Source organism: Canis aureus, chromosome 24 (genome assembly GCF_053574225.1).
Source record: "Canis aureus isolate CA01 chromosome 24, VMU_Caureus_v.1.0, whole genome shotgun sequence".
Taxonomy (NCBI): Eukaryota; Metazoa; Chordata; class Mammalia; order Carnivora; family Canidae; genus Canis; species Canis aureus.
Window position 1 is genome coordinate 48,172,150 of NC_135634.1, and position 21,633 is coordinate 48,193,782.

Sequence of the window (21,633 nt, forward strand, 5' to 3'; positions counted from 1 at the left end):
ATTAGACATAAGTGTATAATAAAGCCTTTGTGTATTTATAAAAACAAACAAACAAATCAATAAAATCAAAAGCAAGACTGATCAGGGAAGAAAATAAAGGAAACAATATAATGAATTTGAATATGAATGAGAGTGGTGATACTACTACAGATTCTACAGATTAAAAGGATAATAGAGAACAACTTATGCCAATGAATTCAACAATGTAGATGAAAGAGCTAAGTCTCTTGAAAGATACAAGCTATCAAAGCTCACTCAAAAAGAAATATTTCAAGTAGCAAACTATAGCTATTACAGAAATTGAATCAATAGTTTAAAAACCTTCTCACAAAGAAAACTCTAGACCCAGATAGCTTCAGTGATGAATTCTACTAGACATTTAAGAATGAAATGATAACAATTTTTATACTAGCTATATATTACAAGAAAAGAAAATTATGGACAAATACCTTTCATGGACATAAATGAAGATTAAAAAAATTTTCCATCTAATCCAAACCCAAGATTTTATTAAAAAGGATAATACTCTAGATGGAGTGTAGTTTATCTCAAGAAGGCAAGGTTGGTTTAACATTTGAAAAACAATCGCTGTAAATCATCATATTAACCGAATAAAAAACCACACCATATGATCATTTCTAAATGTGCAGAAAAAGCATTTGAGAAAATTCAATATCCATTCATAATACAAACTCTCAGCAAGTCAAGAATAGAAAGTAGCTCTCAATCTGAAAAAGTTCATCTATAAAATCCAATGTTTAATATCATACTTAATGGTGAAAAACTTAATGCTTTCCTCTGAGATCAAGAATAAGAAAAGTTTTCTGCTCTTTACCACTTCTATTCATCATTGCACGGGAGGTTCTAGTCAGTGCAATAAAGCCAGAAAAAGGAATAAAATGCATCAATTGAAAAAGAAGTAAAACTTTATTCAAAGATCACATGGCTGCCTACATAGAAATCTTATGGAATTCACAATGAGTTAGGAGAACAATTAGAGAGTTTAACAAGGTGAAAGCCCTGCAGGATTTTTTTAAAAATAGAAATTGACAAACTGGTTTTAAAATTTATATGGATGGGCACCTGGATGGCTCAGAGGTGGAGCATCTGCCTTTGGCTCAGGGCATGATCCCAGAGACCTGGGATCGAGTCCCACATTGGGTTCCCCACAGGGAGTTTGCTTCTCTCTCTGCCTGTCTCTCTGCCTCTCTCTGTGTGTGTCTCTTACGAATAAATAAATAAAATCTTTAAAAAAACAAAAAAATAAAATTTATATGGAAATGCAAAGAGCTGGGGTAGGCAAAACAACTTTGACAAGGAACAATGCCTGAGACCTTCTACCTGACTTCAAGAATTTTTTTTATAGAACTATATAGTATTCAATACAATGTGAATTGGTGTTAAAATTGACAAATAGATCAATGAAATAGAATACAAATATAAGGAATGGCTCTGTCATGGAGCCCTGGCAACCTTGCGTGTATCCACATAGGCCATGCAAGCAAAAGTCTTGAACCACTGCTGATCTAAGTCTTGGCAGGCCACCCTGTGATCTTTATGGATGGGGATCTTATAAGGTGCTGCTGTAAGACCATTGCCACTTGCCTCCCTATCATGAGATAGTTTGTCAGCATCTTTTGGGTACTGATGAGGTTTGGGACTTCCTGCCTTGCCTCCTCAGAATAGAGCTGCAGACTATAAGGCCATTCAGCTGAGCTCTATAGTTGGCTGCTCTGCCACTGGATGTCCTACGACTCATACTGTGAATCATCTAGCACCTTTCATTTAGAGATGTCCTTCCTGGTGTGTGGGATGAGGAGTTGGCACCTTTGACTCTTCCTCTTTTCACTGTGTCTGTAAGTGATAAATGATCTGAATTTAAGGGTGGCTTTTTGGGTCTTTACTAGTTGAAACAGTCAGACCTTGTCCTGTCCTGTGTGTACATGACAAGAGAGTCCAGAAAGAAATCCACACATGTATGTAGTCGGTTGACTTTAGACAAAAGTACAAAGGCAGTTCAGCAGAGAAAGGAAAGGCTTTTTGACAAGTGGTGCTGGAACAATAGGACATCCACATGCAAAGAAAAAAGCTTCAATCCATACCTCATACCGTATCCAGAAATTAACTAAAAATGGGTCACAGACTTAGATGTAAAATATACAATTATTAAATTTATAGAGGAAAATACAGGAGGAAATGTTTGTGATCTTAGGTGGGTTAGGCAAAGATTTTTTTTTTTAAGATATAATAACCCAACGTAATCCCTAACAGAAAAAGAAATTGATGAGCTAGATTCCACCAACATGAAGAATTGCTGTTCTTCAAAACACACTTTTAAGAGAAGGAAATATAATCCATAGATTAGAAGATAATATTAACAAATTACATGTCTGAGGAGGGACTTTTAGCCAGAATATATAAAGAAATCTCAAAATTTAAGAAGAAAACAACCCAATTGAAAAACATGGGCACAAGATTTGAACAGGCTCTTCACTAGAGCAGATCTATGGGTATCAAATAGGTACAGGAAAAGATGCTCAACGTCACTTGTCATTAAGGAATCTCAGATCAAAACTACAATACTATACTTCTACGCACCCATCAGAACGACCACATGAGTGACCATACCAAGTGCTACCGAGGATGTGAAGCAGCAGAACCCTGTTGGTGGGAACGTGACATTGCACAACCACTTTGGAAACCAGTTTGGCAGTTTCTTAAAAGGTGATCTTTTAATCGTATCATACGGAACCAGCCCTTCCAATCCTACGTGTACATCCAGGAGAAATGGAAGCAAACACCCACACAAAGGCTAATACACAAACCTTCATAGCAGCTTTATTTGTAATAGCCTCCACCGGCAACAATCGAACGTCTTTCAACATATGCATGGATACACGCACATAAAGGGTGGTATTTCCACTGAGCAATGAGAAGGAGTGAATCATAGATCCACGAAAAAAATATGATGAATCCCAAGTAATTACGTTCCATGAACAAAGCCAGGCAAAACAGAAAAGTCTGGCAAATTCAGAGGAAATTATAGCGACAAAAAGCAGATCGGCGGGATAATGGAAGAGGAGAGAAGGAGAGAGAGCAGTGGGGCAGGGGACCTTCTGATGGGCATGGGTGGGTGCGCTGTCTTGATCCTGGGGATGGTTCCAGGAAGGGCTATGTAGGTCCAGATTTACCAGATTGTGCACATGTGCAGTTTACTGGATGCCAGTAAAGCAGAGCAAAGCTACTTAAAAATATATATATTAGAATATTGTTTCCTTCAAACACTCTGAAGACGCGGTGGCCCTCGTGCCTTTCTGAGTCCCTGGTTTCCTCTCAAGTGATACTGGAAGGTGGTGCCCCTGCTTGGGTGGGTCACCCAGAGCCCTGTAGCCCTGCCTGCCTGCTCTTAACATGTCATTTTATTTTAATCCTCATCCCAGGGAGAGAAGGCCAGGGAATGTAACCCCCAGGGCCTGGACTAGGCAGTGTCAGGATGACAACAACAAGCTGAGAAGCCCACGCAGGAGTCCTGTGCCCCTCCCCGCCCTCCTGCGCCCCCGGGGGCCCCGTGGGGACAGACCCTGCCGGGGCCTCGGAGCTTGCAGGACGGGGCTGGGCCGGCCCAGACTCCGCGGCTTCCAGTGGGACCCCGAGGCCCCGCCCGAGGAGCTAACCATTTATGTCACACTGTGACAATTATTCTGCATAAAATTATCATTAAAAACCCTAATTTTTCAGCCTCCAACCCCGCCAGTGGCCTTTTAGCATTCTTCAGCGCCGGCGTCTGCAGGCCTGTGATCACCGCGCTCATTACCTCGGTGTGGCGCCTCCCGCCCGCTCGCAATCAAGCGCTAATTACACCCTCCCGGGGGCCGGGGCCGGGGATGGGGCCGGGGGCCGGGGGCCGGGGGCCGGGGACCGGGGGTCGGGGACTGCGGGGTCCGGAGACTGCGGGGTCCGGGGCCCTGCGCGGGGAGGAGGAGCCAGTGCTCCCCGGGGGCGTGGTGGGGTCGGGGTCCGGGGTCCAGGGGTTGGGGTCCGGGGACCGGGTCCGGGGTCCGGGGATCAGGGTCCGGGCGCCGCGGGGTCCGGGACCTGCACCGGGAGGAGGAGCCAGTGCTCCCCGGGGGCGCGGTGGGGTCGGGGTCCGGGGTCTCAGGGGTTCAGGGTCTGGGGATCGGGGGTCGGGGGCCGCGGGGGCCGGGGCCCTGCGCGGGGAGGAGGAGCCAGTGCTCCCCGGGGGCGCGGTGGGGTCGGGGTCCGGGGTCTCAGGGGTTCGGGATCTGAGTCGCGGGGCAGGGGCTGGGGCTCGCGTAGGTCCGGGCTCCGGGCTCCGGGGTTCAGGGTCGGGGCCGGGGCAGGGAGGAAGGGCGGTGGCGGCCCGGGGCCAGGCCGGGTGACCGGGGCTGGGGTGCACCGGGGCGGGGGTGCAGGCGGGGTCCCGCGTGTGGGGGCGGGGCGCGGGGCCAGTTGGGTGGGCTGCGGCGCGCGGGCCACAGGGCCTGGGGGCGGGGTCCGGAGGTGGGGAGGACAGCCCCGGGGCGGATCCTGGGCGGCGTGAGGACGCGGGGTGTGCCCGGGTCCTGGGGGACGGGCCCAGGCTGGGAGCAGCGTCGGGGCTGCGGGCAGCGCGGGCGCAGGGCCTGGGGGCGGGGCGGGGGGCGGGGCCGGCTCTGGGGTCGGGTCCGGGGTCGGGTCCGGGGTCCGGGCCCCCGCCGCGTGTCCTTACCCGAGCGAGGCGGCCGTGCGGCACAGGTGCAGGGGCGCCAGGCCCTCGGCGCTGAGCAGGTCGGGGTCGGCGCCGTGCTGCAGCAGCAGCTGGGCGCAGGCCGTGTGGCCCCCCAGGCAGGCCTCGTGCAGGGCTCCCCGGCCTCCGGGGCTGGCGTCGGGGTCCGCGCCGCGGCTGAGCAGGTGCTGCACGCAGGTGGTGTGGCCGCGGGCCGCGGCGATGCACAGGGGCGTGGTGAGCTCGCGCTTGTACTCCAGGGTCCAGAGGCCTGGGGGAGAGGTAAAGTGAGTGGGGGGTCCCTTGAGGCCGAAATGGGGTGAAACCACCTCTTAGAAGTAGCCACCTCGTTGGGGTGTAGATGCATCAAGATGCACATAGACTATATAGAGGTATCTTAGATGCAGACGGTTGGGACCAAGAAACCCAGGGAAACCCAGGGAGTTCCACAGATAAGGGGAGGTGGATATGTATCTCCCACCCCAGGCAGATGGACGTGGGAAGACAAAGGTAGAGAGGGGCAGAGAGAGATCTTGAGGGGAAACCAAGCGTAGGGAATGGGAAGAGAAGAGTCACCCGGCACAGGAGAGGCACCCGGAGGAGAGGGAGATGGAGCCGGCAGGGGGAGTAAAGGAATAAAGGGAGGTTAATAGGGCCGAAACTGAGCCAGAGGGATTGGAAGGTACGGAGAAGCTAGAGGTGCCAAATATAGGGGTGACTGGGGACTCCGCGGGGATCTGAGGCCCAGCAGGTGGATGGCGGGAGAATGTAAGCCAGGAATTCACATTTTCCAGGCTCTGAATTAGGGACTGCTTGAGGCAGGAAAGTGCGCTGTGGATTTTTCTGGAATCCGGCTCTCTCCCGTTGAACCCCAAACTTAATCCCTTTATCATTAACAGGAGAAGACAGCAGACAGAACAAACTGACCCGCCGCACCAAGGTTGCTCAAGGAAAGGCCTTAGAAAGTTTAGTCCTCTTGGAAGCGCTGGGTTTCAGAGGCTCTCTTTGATGTGGTGTCCACATTCAGCACAATTCTGGTTTGTTTCTTTGCGCTTTTTAGGGGTGTGTGTGTGTGTGTGTGTGTGCGTGCGCGCGTATAGGGTTGCTCTTTCTTGGTGGATGAATGGAGCAGGTGCTATACATTGTACTTGTCTGAAAACTTTGGGCTTTCAAAAGGCCCGTGGAAGGTTGTTAGCGGCCAGGAGCGCTCGTGGAAATGGGGGAAGCAGTCCCTGGTGAATACACTTCAAGGGACAGGATTTCACATGGCAGGAATGCCTTCTGATAATGATGGAAGAATCGATACCATGGCTGTAATGAGCTGCAGAGGAGACCCTTTTTACAAGCCACCTCCTTCCTGGGACCCATGCTGAGCAGGTTTTGAAAGACCACTCATAATTACCTACCTGCATGTGGTGCGGGGTTCCAGCCTGCCCCGAGTCCCCAAGGCCCGGCCTGAGGGTTGTTGTGCACTCGGTGGGGGATGTGGGGCCTATTGTCCTGGCCTTGGATGATGGTGGCTGGAGGGCCTGGTAATGTGGGCCTGCACGGATTTGTTCTCCCCTTCCCAGTGAAGCCCAGGTCTGATTTGGAGGGGGATGGATGCATAGAGTCCCTGGTGACAGCCGTGGTCTACATTCCTACGGGGGCCAGCTCCTGGTTTGGACTGTCCTCATTTTCCCGAACCAGGATGTCTACCTACTGGTGAGTGGGGGGCTAGGAAGGAGGTGCTCCCTTCCCCAGCTGCACACCACGTGCCCAGCCTAACTGCACCCACCCCAGTAGCTCTGTTCACCCACCCTGGATTCCTGGGACTTCCCATGGACTGATGGGAGAGGTCTCTGAGGCCCTTGGGTTCAGCCATGGCTCAGGGCCAGCCCTCCTGTCCAGGTCCTGGGAGATGGTGACCAGCTGCCACAAGGCCTTCAGGAAAACCTGCCTTGTGAGGCAGCTGTCTGGAACAGAACGCCTGAATCAGCTGCCTATAATCCCCACTCCCTGGCCCAGGAGGAACAGGGACGGAGGATTCTCCCCATGTGGCCCATCCCTCTAAACATCAGCTCCTCGTGCCAGCGCTGTCCTTGGACCCGAGCTGGGTGGGGCCAGTGTTCCCTCCTGGATGTTCTTAGGTGCTGGCAGACTGGCACTGTGAACCTGGTGTGCCAGGGTACCCCCTTGCCCATGGCTCCCTCCAGGGGGAATGGAAACTGGCCACCAGGAAGTCCTCAGATGAGAGACAGTGCTGCTGCCAAGCAGTGTTTGGTCATTTCTGCTGCTTGGGTCATCTGCAGGGACAGTGGGGCGGCGGAGCAGCAACGAGCATGGGATGTGGCCATCCCGAGCGTCACCCACCCTCTCTTCCCCATCTGCAGGGAGGCCACAGGCCAGCGCTGGCTCTCAGGGCTGCCCCTTCCCAGCAACGGCTTCCCGCCTTGGTCAGCATGCCCCAACTTTCTGCGGTTCCGGCGTGCCATAGAAAACCAGCAGAGCTCAGGGGTGGAAAGAGTAAGGTGGAAAAAAAGGAAGGAGCCTTTGGATTCAAACCCTGGGTTAACGTTAATACGTATCTGAAATTGCAACATTTGAGCGTGGGTGAGTGTGTCCAGGGCTGGGAGGCAAGTGTTTAAAAAAAAATAAACATTGCTCGAGCATTCAGGCAGTTGGCATTCTTGATCGAATCACCACCCAGCTCCTTGGAGGAATGTGTGCCCCTGTCTGGGACAGATGAAGGAGGGGAGGCCCAGAAAGGCTCCGGGACCCCCTGAGCTGGGGGGTGCTGTGGCCCAGACCAGAACTGCACTTGCCTTCCAGGAAGCCCCCGCTGCCTCACTGGTTGCTATGGGCTGCTTAGTCCTTTGACAGTTTGGGGTTTATTTCCTTCCCCCCGTGTAGGTATAAACAGGATGATGTCCGTTCTTTGGAAGCCGACCTTCCGCATTCTTTCCCTGTCTGAACCCACAAGTCAGGCACATGGGACACGGGACATTGGCGGTTGGCCCGCTGACCACAGAGTCTCAAATCCTTTTGGGCTGGCAGAGGTGCTGTGGGTTCCAACACATGAACCCTCTTGGTAAATGTGTTGGATCTGGACACCCCGGGGGAAGGGTGCCCAATGTGGAGTGTTGGCCGAGAAAGCCCTGGCCTGGTGGTCCCCAAGTCTCTTCCTCCCAGGTGGGGGAAGGGGGTGTCTCTCTCCCTGATGTGGGGGAGTCTCTTGCCGGCCCAGCACATAGCAGAGAGTTCAGGCTGCAAGAATGCACTCAGACGTGGGGGCCTCTGATTTCTTCCCCTCCCTCTCCCTTCTCAGGCTCCCCTGGGTTCCAGGAGGAGCACCTGCTAAGGGCTGTCCCTCTGCTGACGCTCGCTGGGCCCCAGCCACCCTGCTGTGGCCGTGCTGCTCACAGGTTCATAGAAGCACAGAGCTGCGTGCCAGGGGACCTGCCTCCCCGGCTGCCAGAGGCAGGCACTGGAGGATCAGCACCCAAACCAGTGCTCCCTGACAAGAGGCACCTCCAGCATCGGATGAGCAACTTCTCATCCACACTTTGGCCTTTCCAATTTGATTTCTCGCATCCCATCGTCGAAAGCATCACACAAACCAAATTTCATGTATAGACGTCCTTGGTTCGCGTGGGTTAAATGCAGCGCCCGTGTGAGCAGCCTACACACCAGGGTTACACGTCCAGCTAGTTAGTAGCTCCCTACACATAAATAGCTGAGCTTTAAAGGCCAACGGGTACCTGACAGTCCAAATGTGGCTGGGGATTTCACCTGCCACTCCATCTCGTCCTTCTTGATCTCAAACACCACGTTGGCATCTTGGAAGAACCGGCTCATGAGCTGCTCCAGACGGCTCAGGTCTCCCGTGACCAAGGCAGCATGGTACTCCAGCACCGGGGACCCGGCTCTAGCTTGAGGCTCTTTGTCCATCTTCTGAAAGATTTGAAGTTCTCCTCTAACTGGCTCTGACCATCTCTCCATTGCAATGCCGTTGACTTCAGAGAAGTTCTTCAGGAAGGGCAAGGATGGTCTTATGGAGCGTGAGCTATTTCTATTGTCATTACTCAATTGTCCTCCCGTTGGGGCTCGGTGGTGGTGTATTTATAACTCCTGCGGGCTCCGATGTGATCCTGGTTACTTGATATGACCAGTATCATGTGACCACTGACAGGCCAGAGTGCTCAGCCACCCCTTTGTGATTATATAGATTCGACTTCCAGAGACAAACACATCTGTTTATCTCCAAGACAGCTCTCCACACAAGGGCAGACGCCTGAAAACGGGCAGGCCTTCTTTTTTCCTGCTTCTCCATCTGCGTGGAGTTCTAGTACCTACCACAGTGTTGTCACTGTGGTTCTCATCTGGTCCTCCCTGCAGATGGTGAAAGAACCAATGGATTGATGTCCTTGAAATTTGCCCAACTCCATTTAAATTCCTCTCGTTCCTGGCCATCTGCTACCCTTTTCCCTTAGGGAATTCGGGTGGTAACCTGGACCCTTGGCTGGCTGAGGACAGGGACTCGGATGCTGGGGCTGGGGTTCTACCGCAGACCTGTGGGCTTCACCCTACCTTTCCCCACATGTCAAGATGCCTTACCAAGTTTCAGACGACTGTCTATTGAAGGCTTCATGGGGGCGCTTCATTTTTTATTCCAGTATAATTAACACACAGTGCTATATTAGTTTCCAGTATATAATATAATTTGATAATTCTGTGCATTTCTCAGCGCTCATCACGGTAAGTGTACTCCTAATCCCCTTTATCTATTTCACCCACCCCCCACCTACCTCTCCTCTGGCAACCACCAGTTTGTTTTCATATAGGAGTCTTTTTTTTTTGTTTGTCTTTTTTCTCTTTGTTTTGTTTCTTAAATTCCACATATGACTGAAATAATGTGGTGTTTATCTTCCTCTAACTGGCTTATTTCACTGAGCATTATATCCTCTGAATCCACCCATGTTGCTGCAAACGGCAGGATTTCACTCTCTTTTATAGCTAATATCCCATTGTGTGTGTGTGTGTGTATATCTATATATCTATATATCTCATCTTCTTCATACATTCATCGATCAATGGATACTTGGGTTGCTTCTATATCTTTTGTACATAATGCTGCAATGAACATAGGGTGTATATATCTTCTTTTTTAAAAAGATTTTATTTATTTATTCGAGAAAGATGGAGAAAGAGATTGAGAACAAGCAGGGGGAGGGACAGAGGGAGCCCAACTCTGGGCTCAATCCCAGGACCCTGGGATCATGACCTGGGCCGAAGGCAGATACTTAATCAACTGAGCCATCCAGGTGCCCTATGGATTTATCTTCTTGAATTAGTGGTTTTGTTTTCTTTAGGTAAATACCCAGTAGTGGAATTACGGGATCAAATGGTGAATCTACTTTTAATTTTTTCAGGAACCTCTGTACCATTTTCCACAGTGATCGCACCAATTTGCATTCCCACCAACAGGGTTGTTTTTTTTTTTTTTTTTCCACATCCTTGCCAACACTTGTTATTTCTTGTGTTTTCTATTTTAGCCCTTCTGACAAGTGTATCTCTTCATGGTTTTAATTTGCATTTCCTAATGATCAGTGATGTTGAGCATCTTTACATGTGCTTGTTGGCCATCTGTATGTCTACTTTGAAAAAATGTCTTTTTAGGTTCTCTGCTCATTTTTAATGGATTATTATTTTTTGGTGTTGAGTTTTATAAATTCTTTATATATTTTGGATATTAACCTCCTATAAGATATGTCATTTGCAAATACCTTCTCCCATTCAGTAGGTTGCCCTTTTGTTTGTTGATGGTTTCCTTTGCTATGCAGTAGTCTTTTATTTTGATGTAATTCCAATAGTTTACTTTTGTTTATGTTTCCCTTGCCATAGGAGACATATCTAGAAACATGTTTCTGATTGATATCAATGAAATTATTGCCTATGTTTTCTTCTAGGGATTTTATGGTTTCAGGCCCTACATTTAGGTCTTTAATCCATTTTGAGTTTATTTTTGTGTATGGTGTAAGAAAATGGTCCAGTTTCATTCTTTGCCATGTTGCTGTCCAGTTTTCCCAGTACCATTTGGTGGAGACTTTTCCCCATTGGATAGTCTTGCCTTCTTTGTCATAGAATAATTAACTGTATAATCATGGGTTTATTCCTGGATTCTTTATTCCATTCCATTGATCTATGTGTCTATTTTTGTGCCAGTACCATACTGCTTTGATTACTACAGTTTTCTATTGTATCTTGATGTCTGGGATTGTAATACCTCCACTTCAACTTTGTTCTTCTTTTTTTTTAAGACTGTTTTAGCTATTTGAATTTTTTTTTGCTGTTCTCTCTATATTTTAGGATTATTTTTTCTAGTTCTATTAAAAAATGTTCTTATAGGGATTGCATTAAATCTGTAGATTGCTTTGGGTGTTATGGACATTTTAACAATACTGGTTTTTCTCAATCCATAAGAACTGATCCATAAGAGGGCTCTTTGAAACTTCGTTTTACATGTTTTAAATTTTGTCTCTCTTGTCTCCAGATCAGTAGCAAAGATAGAATCAGTGTCAACTGTGGAAGAGCCAAGATTTTTTTCAAGGGCCTCCTATGTGCCTCTAACACTGCTGGGTACTGTGGACAATGCAGTGGTAAAGAATATATGGACCATGTTTGCAGGGAACGCACAGCCTCCATCAGACATAAGAAACACGTGCATCAGAAAATGAAGAAAGGCAGCACTATATAGACACTAGAATAAAGCCAAGCCCTCTCCTGACTTCATTTACATACTATGCAGTTGCTCTATTAATTCTTTGGATTTTCATTTCTATAAGCTTAGCCATTTGCCATGTTATTTTTCTCAGACTGATTGTGATTAGATTCTTTCTGAAGGACTTACTCATACACAGCTACACTATGATCCAACTTATGCTTCACTTTAAACTGGAGAATGTCTTTGTTCCTGAACTCTTTTGTCATGGGTTATTTTTAAAAGGGGTGGGAAAATTGGAGGTGAGTCCAGGGATAAGAGCCATTCTGGCCTGTGTTCTGTGCTAAATTTAGCTTTCCATGCATTATATTTGTCAACAGTGCCCTAAATATCCAAGCTTGATTTCTGTGGGTTGAGAGTAGTAGTCCAGGAACAGACATGTGAGAGCTTTAAAAATAGCTCATGGGAGACAGCACGAGTAGGACATGTAGATTACTTCAGGAGCATAACAAAAGTGTTTAGTTTCTGTTTTTAAAGAGCAATAATAGCCATATGTGTGATTATTACACTTAAAAAACAATATAAAAAACAAAAAACCTACAAACACTTGCAAACCAATCCATTCGTTCATCATTCAATAAGAATTCACGGAATATTATGCTCTAGGGTGTGTTGTTAGGTTTTGGGGATACAGAGACAAAAAAATACAGCAATCCTGCCACCAAGGATCGCATGGGAAAAAGCCCAGACCACAGGATCCTAACACACAGGAGTTTTTAGTCCTCTTTCCGGCCAGCTGAACAATGTCCCTTAGTGACAGGTGAATGGCACTATTTCCTGCCCCAGCACTGGATTCCTTCTTGCTCATTGCACAGCAGTTCTCTCCACCTATACCGTGCTTGGATCAGGCCATTTTAATTTCATTTTCATTGTTCTCACCCTTCTCAGCTTAGTCAAAGCCAATGCATAAGCTTGAAGATACAACTCAAACCTTATCCTCTCTGCCTATTTCAGTCCATATGATAACTTTTTTTTTTTTTAAAGATTTTACCTAATTATTCACAAGAGACAGACAGAGAGAGAGAGAGAGAGAAAGAGAGAGAGAGAGGCAGAGACACAGGCAGAGGGAGCCTGACGTGGGACTCGATCCCGGGACTCCAGGATCACGCCCTGGGCCAAAGGCAGGCCCTGAACCTTTGAGCCATCCAGGGATACCACCATATGAAAACTTTTTTCCAAGAGTGAATTTGTATGTGCTGTGTATATGATTATCAAAATCCTTGGGCAATTATGAGAAAACAGAAGAACCAGAAAGACTAGAGTTTTAGTTTTCAAATAAAGAATTTGATTCCTCAAAGTCTGAATTGACATCAATGCTGGGCAAGATCCCTAAAAAGGGTTGAAAAAGATGGTTTGGGAACATTTAGAAAAGGGAGTGCAGGTACTTGGATCTCTGTGGGTCACTAGGAACAAGTCACAGTGCATAAGATAATTTTCCTTTGTGACGTGGAATTATTCATTAATATGTAGAGGGGATGAGGCATAGGTTATAGTTCCACCTGTAGTAGAAAGTTTCCTGGAAACCTTTTAGAGAAGGTGGAAAAAAAAATATGGGTCTTCTTTTAGGAAAACCTTGCTAAAAACTCTAACTTGAGAAATAATATCTATATCTGCAGACCAGTGTTTTAAATCTTGGCTCGAAGATGGAACCATTTGGGGAACATTAAGAAGATACAGTTGTCTGGATCCCAACCTGAGAGGTCCTGGTGTCATGGTTGGGGAGTGTAGCCGGGGCATCAGGTCTGTTAGAATACCCGCACCCAACCCCCAAAGGTGCTTCTAATGTGTAGATAAGGGTTTCATTCTGATCTCGTATGATATATGCCTGTGGATGATTTATGTGAACATATGGAAGGGTGGATATCAGATTGACAGTGGTTGACATAGAGCCTGACACAATCACAGTCACGAAAAATCTCAACAGGCCAGAGCAATGGGCTGATTCAATTGATGCCCCAAGGTAACATTAAAACCCCAGGCACATAGGATTCCTTTGTCCTCTGGGTCAGGTGGCTGAGACTGTTGCACCCTGCTGGGGGCTCCTGTTTGTAGTACTAGAGTTGCCTTTTTCTTGATTTTAGGGTCTGAGGTTAGTGGTGTTATTGCTAATGTTTATACCCAAATTTAGGTGACATAAATGCAGCAAACTGACTTTTTAAAAAAATCTTAAAAAAGATTTTATTTATTTATTCATGAGAGAGAGAGAGAGGCAGAGGGGGAAGCAGGCTCCATTGCAGGGAGCCCGACGTGGGACTCGATCCCAGGTCTCCAGGATCAGGCTCTGGGCTGAAGTCGGCGTTAAACCGCTGAGCCACCTGGGCTGCCCTATTTGACATTATTTTAAACCATTCAAAGCATATGGCTACAGAGTCGCTCATGTCAGCCAGATGTCAGTTTGAGTTTCCTTCCTCACTGGGACCCCGGGCTTCATAGCACCCAGAGTCCTCCCTGGAACCCCGATGGCTCCCTGTTTGCTCAGACTGTGTACGCTCTGTCCTGCCCCCAGACTGAGGCACAAAATTAGCTCCTTAGTTTTTTGGTTGGGTTTGTTTGCTTTTAAGTCCACTACCAACATCACACAGGGAGTTTGGTGACTATCCTGAGGGTATGAAGCATCTGGCACCATATCCTACCTCTCTCCTCTGTCCACACTTCCTCTGTCTCTGGCTCAACCACTTAAGTCCCTCCTCCCCCATCCTTCCCCTTCCTTGTGGTTTCAGGCATTCTCTCATCCCTGCCAGTTTTAGCCTCAACTCCAGGGACCTGGTCCAGGAAATTCTTCTGAGCAAACAATGCCCTTCTTGAAAGAGAGGAATTCTGATGAAAATAATTTTCTCCAAATCACACGCTTAATAGTTTTAGTTCTTCAGAAGAGCTATCAAACGATACCTGTTTGATGGAGGAACTTAACTTGTATCTCTGGAGCATTTCAGAATACTAAACAAATTTGATTGTGGTGGCCTTTTATTGCATACAGTGAAGTAATCCTGGGAAAAGAAGGACAAAAATCCAAATGGGGTGGATACCCAGCTTCTATCTGGACGGCCCAGTGAATGGACTAAATCTCTCTACTAACTATCCAGGTAGTCAACTGGACTTAAATGTAATTTTGCAAAGAATATTTTTGGGACTTATAATGTTTTAGCCATAGGAGACAGAAAAACTGGCTCTCAACACAGAGCCTTGAAGGGTAGGTAGTTAGTGAGAAGGAGTTTTGGTCTTGGGATCAAATGAGATGGAAAAGTAAAATCCACCCTGAAATTATGAGATGTACAAATGATAGTGTTTGAATAAATGGTAGTTATTATTCTCAAGTGATGTCAGAATCTTTGCATCCTGCCATTGAATCAATGAATGATTTTCTTTTGCTCAGAAGTATCTGAGGATGAGCTCTGTGGTACTTAGTGGGAGAATCTAGTTGAGCCTGAAATGTGGATTTTATTACAGGGTCAGGCTGTTTCTCCAGGACAGAGACTTTCCATGTGTTCAGGCCCCAAGGTAGAGTTCCCCAGGCCGCAAGATGTCCTGCCATTATTTTGTGTTCTTGGAGACAGCCAAATGGGTGGATGCTTTCCTGTGCCATTGGGCAAATGTCAACTTCCTTCTGGGGTCAAGCGTCCAAGTAAATGGACAAGCTAGGGCAGGAAGTCATTCCTCAGGTGGACATTGTGAGATTCTGAGCATGTTCTCAAATATGTGAATGTATATTGTTAGCCTGGTCAATTCATACTTCCTACACGAATCGTTTCTGTAAATGGCCACGTATGAAATTCCCATTAGACCCTAGAATATTCGCATTACTATACCGCTTGGCCAATAGCAAAGGTCTTACAGTGAATTTACTTTCCCTGTAGATCATTTTATCTTATTTTGGTTCCCCACTCTCCCATTTAATTTCTAAAGGCCATTCCTCCTTCATCCCCACTCCCTGTAGCTGTTTCAAATAAAAAAAAAAAAGTTTTTAGAATAATAAACTAGGAGGGTGTGTAAGGCTCTGCTTTTAAGAGCTCCAGGACACATTCACCCATCCACCAGAGTTAGTCACACAGACATTAATATAAAAAAGTGTTAAAATATCTCAACCTTTTCTCTGAATAACAATGTTAGCACAGCACACCTCATTTAACAAAACATTAAAACATTTTACTTCCTCAGATCAAGTGTATCTATTAATAATGACTTAAATTGTCTGTACTGATTCCACATTATTAAGAAATCTCATTCCCATCATGTAGAAGAACACAATATGGCGGGGGTGGGGGGGTGGGGGAAACACCTCGATAACCTATTTTCCCCGACATTGCTACCCAGCCCAAAGTGGATTACGCAAAACAACGAAGTCACTTCTCATTATGAATGTGATCTTATCCAAAGGTCAAGTGCTGCTTTCATCCATAGCCCAGGAGGGCTTTTTTGGAAGCTCAGAAACAAAGGTGCCCTTGAGTGCTGCATATCCACTGTGGTGGAGTGTGAAACAGAGCAGCCAGGTCCTCAGCATGCACAGCCACGAGTAAATAGCCCTGGAAGGACATTTATAGACTCTGGGGACGTTGCTGGAAAGCATATTATCGAAGCTTTCCCTGATAAAGGTGACGAAGTTTCTTTACGACTGTCATGGGGATTTAATTACATGATAAAATTGCAGCTACTGCCTCTTGAGACAAATTGCATGTTAAGACTGATTGTTTTTTATGAATCTCACACAGGGAGCAAAATACTTCTCTCTTGAAGTTGCTTTGATCTGATCATTATGTCCTGTCACCCTTCATATCCCTTCCAGAAACGAGAATTTGACTGATCCTGTGGTTGAGGAGGGAGGGCTCCTGGTGGGCTTGCTTCGTTGCTTTGCAGCTCTGCGTGGAGCAGACTGGGGCCAGTTTTATCGGATGGATTTAAAGCCGACTTCACTTATTTTTCTGTTGGTAGAAAAATGCAAACTTTGGGTTTCCAACAGAAAGATAGGAAAAAGGCATTATAAAAATATAAATGACTGTTAAAGACACACACAATATACAATTCCACGGATTTCAGATGCAAGTTAAAATAATAAGATTTTTAAAAAATCGAATTTTGGAAAACAGGCACAACTGATGCTTCTTAGTTTACAAGTGGAAGGGTAAATTTCCATATTGAGCTTATAAGTACAGGGGATTTTTCAGGTACCAGCAGCCTACAGAGGCAAAGAGTAAAGTCCTTGCCTTAGGAAGTGTTGCACTTGGTGGGAGAGATAGATGAGGCAACCAGTAACTGGTGCTAACAAGAGGTACAGGTCCGATGGGAAGAATGTATCAAGCAGAGCGTTATTGTGACAGGAAGTAGGGATGGGACAGGCTTTTTCCACAGGTGGCATCTGTGCAAAGCACAGAGGGAGCTGAAGGACCAGGATGGCTCATGTCCCCTGGAGGGTGTCTGTTTCCTTTCCTATACCTATGGTGGGAGCGAGGGACTGTATCCCATTATTTTTGGCTGAGCAAGAGGCAAGGAGTAGCCTCAGGGCTGCATTGCACGAGGCATGGGTGCAGTCTGGAAGGAGGGCCAGGCAGAGGAGAAGATATGGGTAGAAAAGAAGCAGCAGCCAGCATGCCCAGGGGAGGTCAGAGCCGAGGTGAGTGGTAGAGACTAGATCTTTGGTGGACATGGAAATAGGCCACCCAGGCCCTGCTGTTAGGGAGGTCTTATTTCCCTTTGGGGTTTGTCTCAGCTGTGGAGGATGGGGAGGTCCTGCCATCTTGACCCAATGTGGGAAAACTATGAGAAGGGTCTCAGCTCCAGAGCTCCCCTAGAGCTGGCCACGCATGGCACTGTGGGGCCTGTGTCACAGATCAACCTCTACTCTGCCCTTTCTTCACAGGTGTTCATGCTCTGCAAATATCCTGTGGGGCAAACTCCACTCAGTGTTAGACTGTGAGCCCCTGAAGCTCCGGGGCCACTCGGAAGGATGGGTGGACGTGTTGTTAGAACAGGTGATGAGGGATCCCTGGGTGGCGCAGCGGTTTGGCGCCTGCCTTTGGCCTGGGGCGCGATCCTGGAGACCCGGGATCGAATCCCACGTCGGGCTCCCTGCATGGAGCCTGCTTCTCCCTCTGCCTGTGTCTCTGCCTCTCTGTCTCTCTCTGTGTAACTATCATGAATAAATAAATAAAATCTTTAAAAAAAAAAAAAAAGAACAGGTGATGAAAACAGGAGAGCAGAGAGGTGGCTTGCCCAAGAGCCAAGAAGGGCGTAAGGGATTGATGGTATCACTGAGGGTGTGGTTTGAGAGAGTTTCTCAACTACTGAAGGACCTGGGATTTTTTTTTTTTTTGTCTCAATTTGCCATGGACTGATTCTTTTAAAAAATACAATTAAAATTAATTACAAGAAAAAATACAGTGGAAAAAAGTCCAGGAATCTTCACTGTCATATTAATTGTCAAGTGGCTGTCAATGTTTTTATTTTATTTTTTAAATATTTTATTTATCCTTTCATGAGAGAGAGAGAGAGAGAGAGAGGCAGAGACACAGGCAGAGGGAGAAGCACATTCCATGCAGGGACCCTGACGTGGGACTCTATCCTGGGTCTCCAGGATCATGCCCTGGGCTGAAGGGAGCACTAAACCGCTAAGCCTCCTGGCTGCCTGCTATCAATGTTTTTAAATGCCTACTGTCATTTCCATGGCAAACACTTGGCAGGGCATCACCTGTGCTCTCACTGGTGCTGTTATCCATCACTCACTGCAATATAGGGTGGGTGAAAGGATGCTGGGAGAAGCAAGTGATGGGGTAAGATAGCTCCTGGCATGTCCTTCAGGCCCTTGAACACTTGCTATAAAATTTGAACTGGAAGCTATTGGACAGGAGTTACCAGACTTTTCCTGTAAAGAGCCAGATAGTAAATGTAGGTTTTGCAAGTCCTATGGTCTTTGTGGCAACTCTTTAGTTCTGCCATGATAGCACAAGAATAGTCATTGGGAATATGAAAATGAATGAGCATGGCCAGTAAAACTTTACTTGTAAAAAACAGGTAGCCAGGTCTCAGGTCAAGGTTGGCTGACCTTTGCTGTAGGCAGTAGGGAGCCACTGCAGGTTTGTGGGAAAGGGAGAGGTATGCACTTCTGAATAGGAAACTGTTATTGCATCCTGCTCTCTGTGTGCCTTTCCCTCCCCTCGCTCCAGTGAACCTCCTTTCTATTCTCAAGACAAACTCAACTCAACCATAGTCGCAGAGCATCGAGGTACCCTGGCACACAGTTGACTTATTTCCCTCCCCAAATCCTGCTTCTGGCTTGCTGAACTCCTTGAATCTGTAAATTTATGTCTTTCATCAAATTTGGGAAATGTTTGGTGTCTATTTCTTTAAATATTTTTTTTCTTCTCCATTACTTCCTTCTCTCTTTCTTGGGCTCTATTTGGGTACATTAGATCTTCTAAACTGTCCCACAGTCCCTGTTCATTTTGTTTTCCATCACATTACTTTCTGTTCTTCAGGTTGGATGCTTTTTGTTGATCTATTTGCAAATTCACAGACTTCCTTCTGTCATCTTGGATCTACTGCTGAGCCCACTGTTGACTAGAACAAGGCCAACTCTGGCTTCAAGAGAGGTGGGAGTGTTGTATGGCCTGAGGGATTCAATGAGTAGATTTTGGCCCCCACTGCCATCCTTCCTATGTAAAAGGGTTTTTGTTTTTTTCCAAATTAGATGCTCTCATTCCATTGCTGAATGGATCCTCACTGCCTTTTCCAAATAAGTGTAAACATCTGTGTCTAGAATTTGTGGCCTCACGTAATATTATCCCAACTTACTTGCCTTGACTTTCTTCCTCTGCTCTGATTTACACACCCTCCTTTCCAGGCAGGTCCCTCTTCCTTGCACAGGGCAGTATGACCTTGTCTGCTCCACGTTTGCTCACTCTGCTCCTTTTATTTGGATTCCCTTCTTTTCAATCCCAGCCTATTAAGAACATATCCATCTATCAAAGGCTAACCCAAGAGAATTTTAGTGTCATCCATATGCTATTTGGTTTATTAATATTTATCATGTACCTACTGTGAGCCAGGACATGGTGAGTAGGACAAATCCAGCCCCTGTTTATACCCAGTTGCTGAATTTGGTGTTGGAAGATAATGGGCAATGGGACTGGGAAGGAGAACCAGGCTACAGGTAGTGCATTTGCTACTTCCAATTAGTGCCTTAGGAATGTTTTTCCTAAGCAGAACGCACCATTGCAGGAACCATCATCCTCCTGGGAACGAGAAAAGCCTCTTTGCTATCATCCTCATTTCTTTTTGTTCTTTCAAAACTCTCCAGTGTGCTTGGGAGTGATGCTAATAGAAGTATGTCATCAGCATACATTATTTCTTTATTAGCCTGTTTCTCAATTTTGATTCTGAAAATATCCTGATTTAGTCTAATTGCAATTTCACTGTGTTCCACAGGCAGTGACAATCCATACTGGGGGGAGCTGAGACGTGACCCTGTAGGATTTTTCTTCCTGCCCCATATGCTCTGAAGCTGGACCATTAGCTCTAAGGCATGCATCTCATCTCATCACAGTGCTTCAACCTGCTTCTGGGAAAGAAGAGAGCCTAGGGTGTGTATCTGGTTGAAAGCAAAGAAATATCTTTATTCTAGGTGGTGGGAGATATTTTTCTATATCTAAAGCACAGGCTGGTTGCTGGAGCCATTTTATTCCTAAATAATTTAACTATATTCAAAGATAATCTGATGTTATTGTAGGAAAGTGTATTTCTAATAAATTCCACTTGATCTGGGTGAATCAATTCAGGCAGCGCATAATTGAGTCTGTTAGCAAGGACTTTAGCAAGAATTTTGCAATCAGTGTTAATTAAGAAGATGGGACAATAATTTGTGCATAATTCCGGATCTTTTCCTGGCTTGTGAATCAAAGTAATAAGAGCAATGCTCCGGCTGGTGGTGGGATAGTGTCATTAGGTGCTGATTTATAAGTACTTAGAAAGGTTTAATTTCATTTTGCTTCGAGCAGGGTCTCCCTGCCCCCACATTCTCTGCTCAGGGTGTGCAGCCGAGATGGTGGAGTGCCTCCCTGTCTATGCTTCCCTGTCACCACTGACCTCCTGCTTGCCATTTCTGTTTTTATTCTGCAACCAGGGACCCCACTCATTCATCCATGTCTTTTCTTAATACTCATATTTGAATTATTTGAAGCCAGAGACTCCATGCTATTGACGTGTGTGGGTGTGAGTATATGCATGCGTAAGGTAAAATCAAAGGGTTGTATGCAGCTTCAGTGGGGAAATTTGCTCCTGCAAAATGTGTCTGGGTGGAGAGATATCAAGAGCATTTGCCTGAAACTCAGGAAACATACCTTGTTTACACACTGTTGCTAACTGGCTATTGATCAGTGGAGGAACAAATGTGAGCCTCAGTGTCCCCATCTGTAAAATGCAGATGTAGGACTGAAGAACTATACACATCATGGAATGCTGGGATCATGGAATGCTGGGAAGAGCATTGGGTTTATACTTTCTACCAGCTGTTGGACCCCGGGTGTGTAACACAGCATCTTAGAGCCTTGTTTTCCTCAGCTGGGTAAGTGGGAAATACAAAAGCCCTTGGGAAATATGTACCTCATGAAGGTCCTCACTACCTGTGATTCCTCTCTGTTGCTTCTACTTAGGGGTGATCCAGTTCTAACATGTTCTGGTTTGGGGACGTATTCACCCCAACAATTAGAATAGCCTGGCCCTGAGCCAAGTTCCTAAACTACCAGCACTCCAGGAGACACCTTCCTTCTCCCATGGGTGTGGCGTTAGCCATCTCTTTGTAGGTGGGGTGGGATCTACACAGGCCTCTGTTAGGATGCAACACATGAAGGAGATGGGATTTTTTAAATGTCCTCCACAAACACAAGTCAATGGTCTCAAAACCTTAGTTAGTGCAATTTATAAAGACCCTGAGAGATGGCCTGACCAATCTCATTTTTTTAAAGTGAGGATATTAAGGTTCAGAAAGATGGACTGACAAGTTCAAGACCACAGAGGCAGTGGTAGAGCCAATGGAAGAACCTGGATCATCTCAGTATTAGTCTCTTGCTGTCCCCAATACATCAAATCTCAGAGCCACCAGCAGTGTGCATGCTTCTGTTGTAGGCTTGAATACGACAAGGGAGGGGCTGTGCTCATTTAA

The 21,633-nt window shown here is 46.5% G+C and overlaps 1 protein-coding gene across 1 annotated transcript in view; it reads right to left on the reverse strand.

Annotated features, from left to right (window-relative positions):
- The window catches only part of ASB18 (ankyrin repeat and SOCS box containing 18), a 61,084-nt gene that overhangs the window by 33,979 nt on the left and 5,472 nt on the right, over window positions 1–21,633 (reverse strand). Inside the window, exons 3-4 of the mRNA XM_077869336.1 lie at window positions 8,467–8,586; window positions 4,730–4,997 (exon numbers count right to left, since the gene is read on the reverse strand). Coding sequence (XP_077725462.1) covers window positions 4,730–4,997; window positions 8,467–8,586 — 388 coding nt within the window. The remainder of the gene's footprint in view (window positions 1–4,729; window positions 4,998–8,466; window positions 8,587–21,633) is intronic.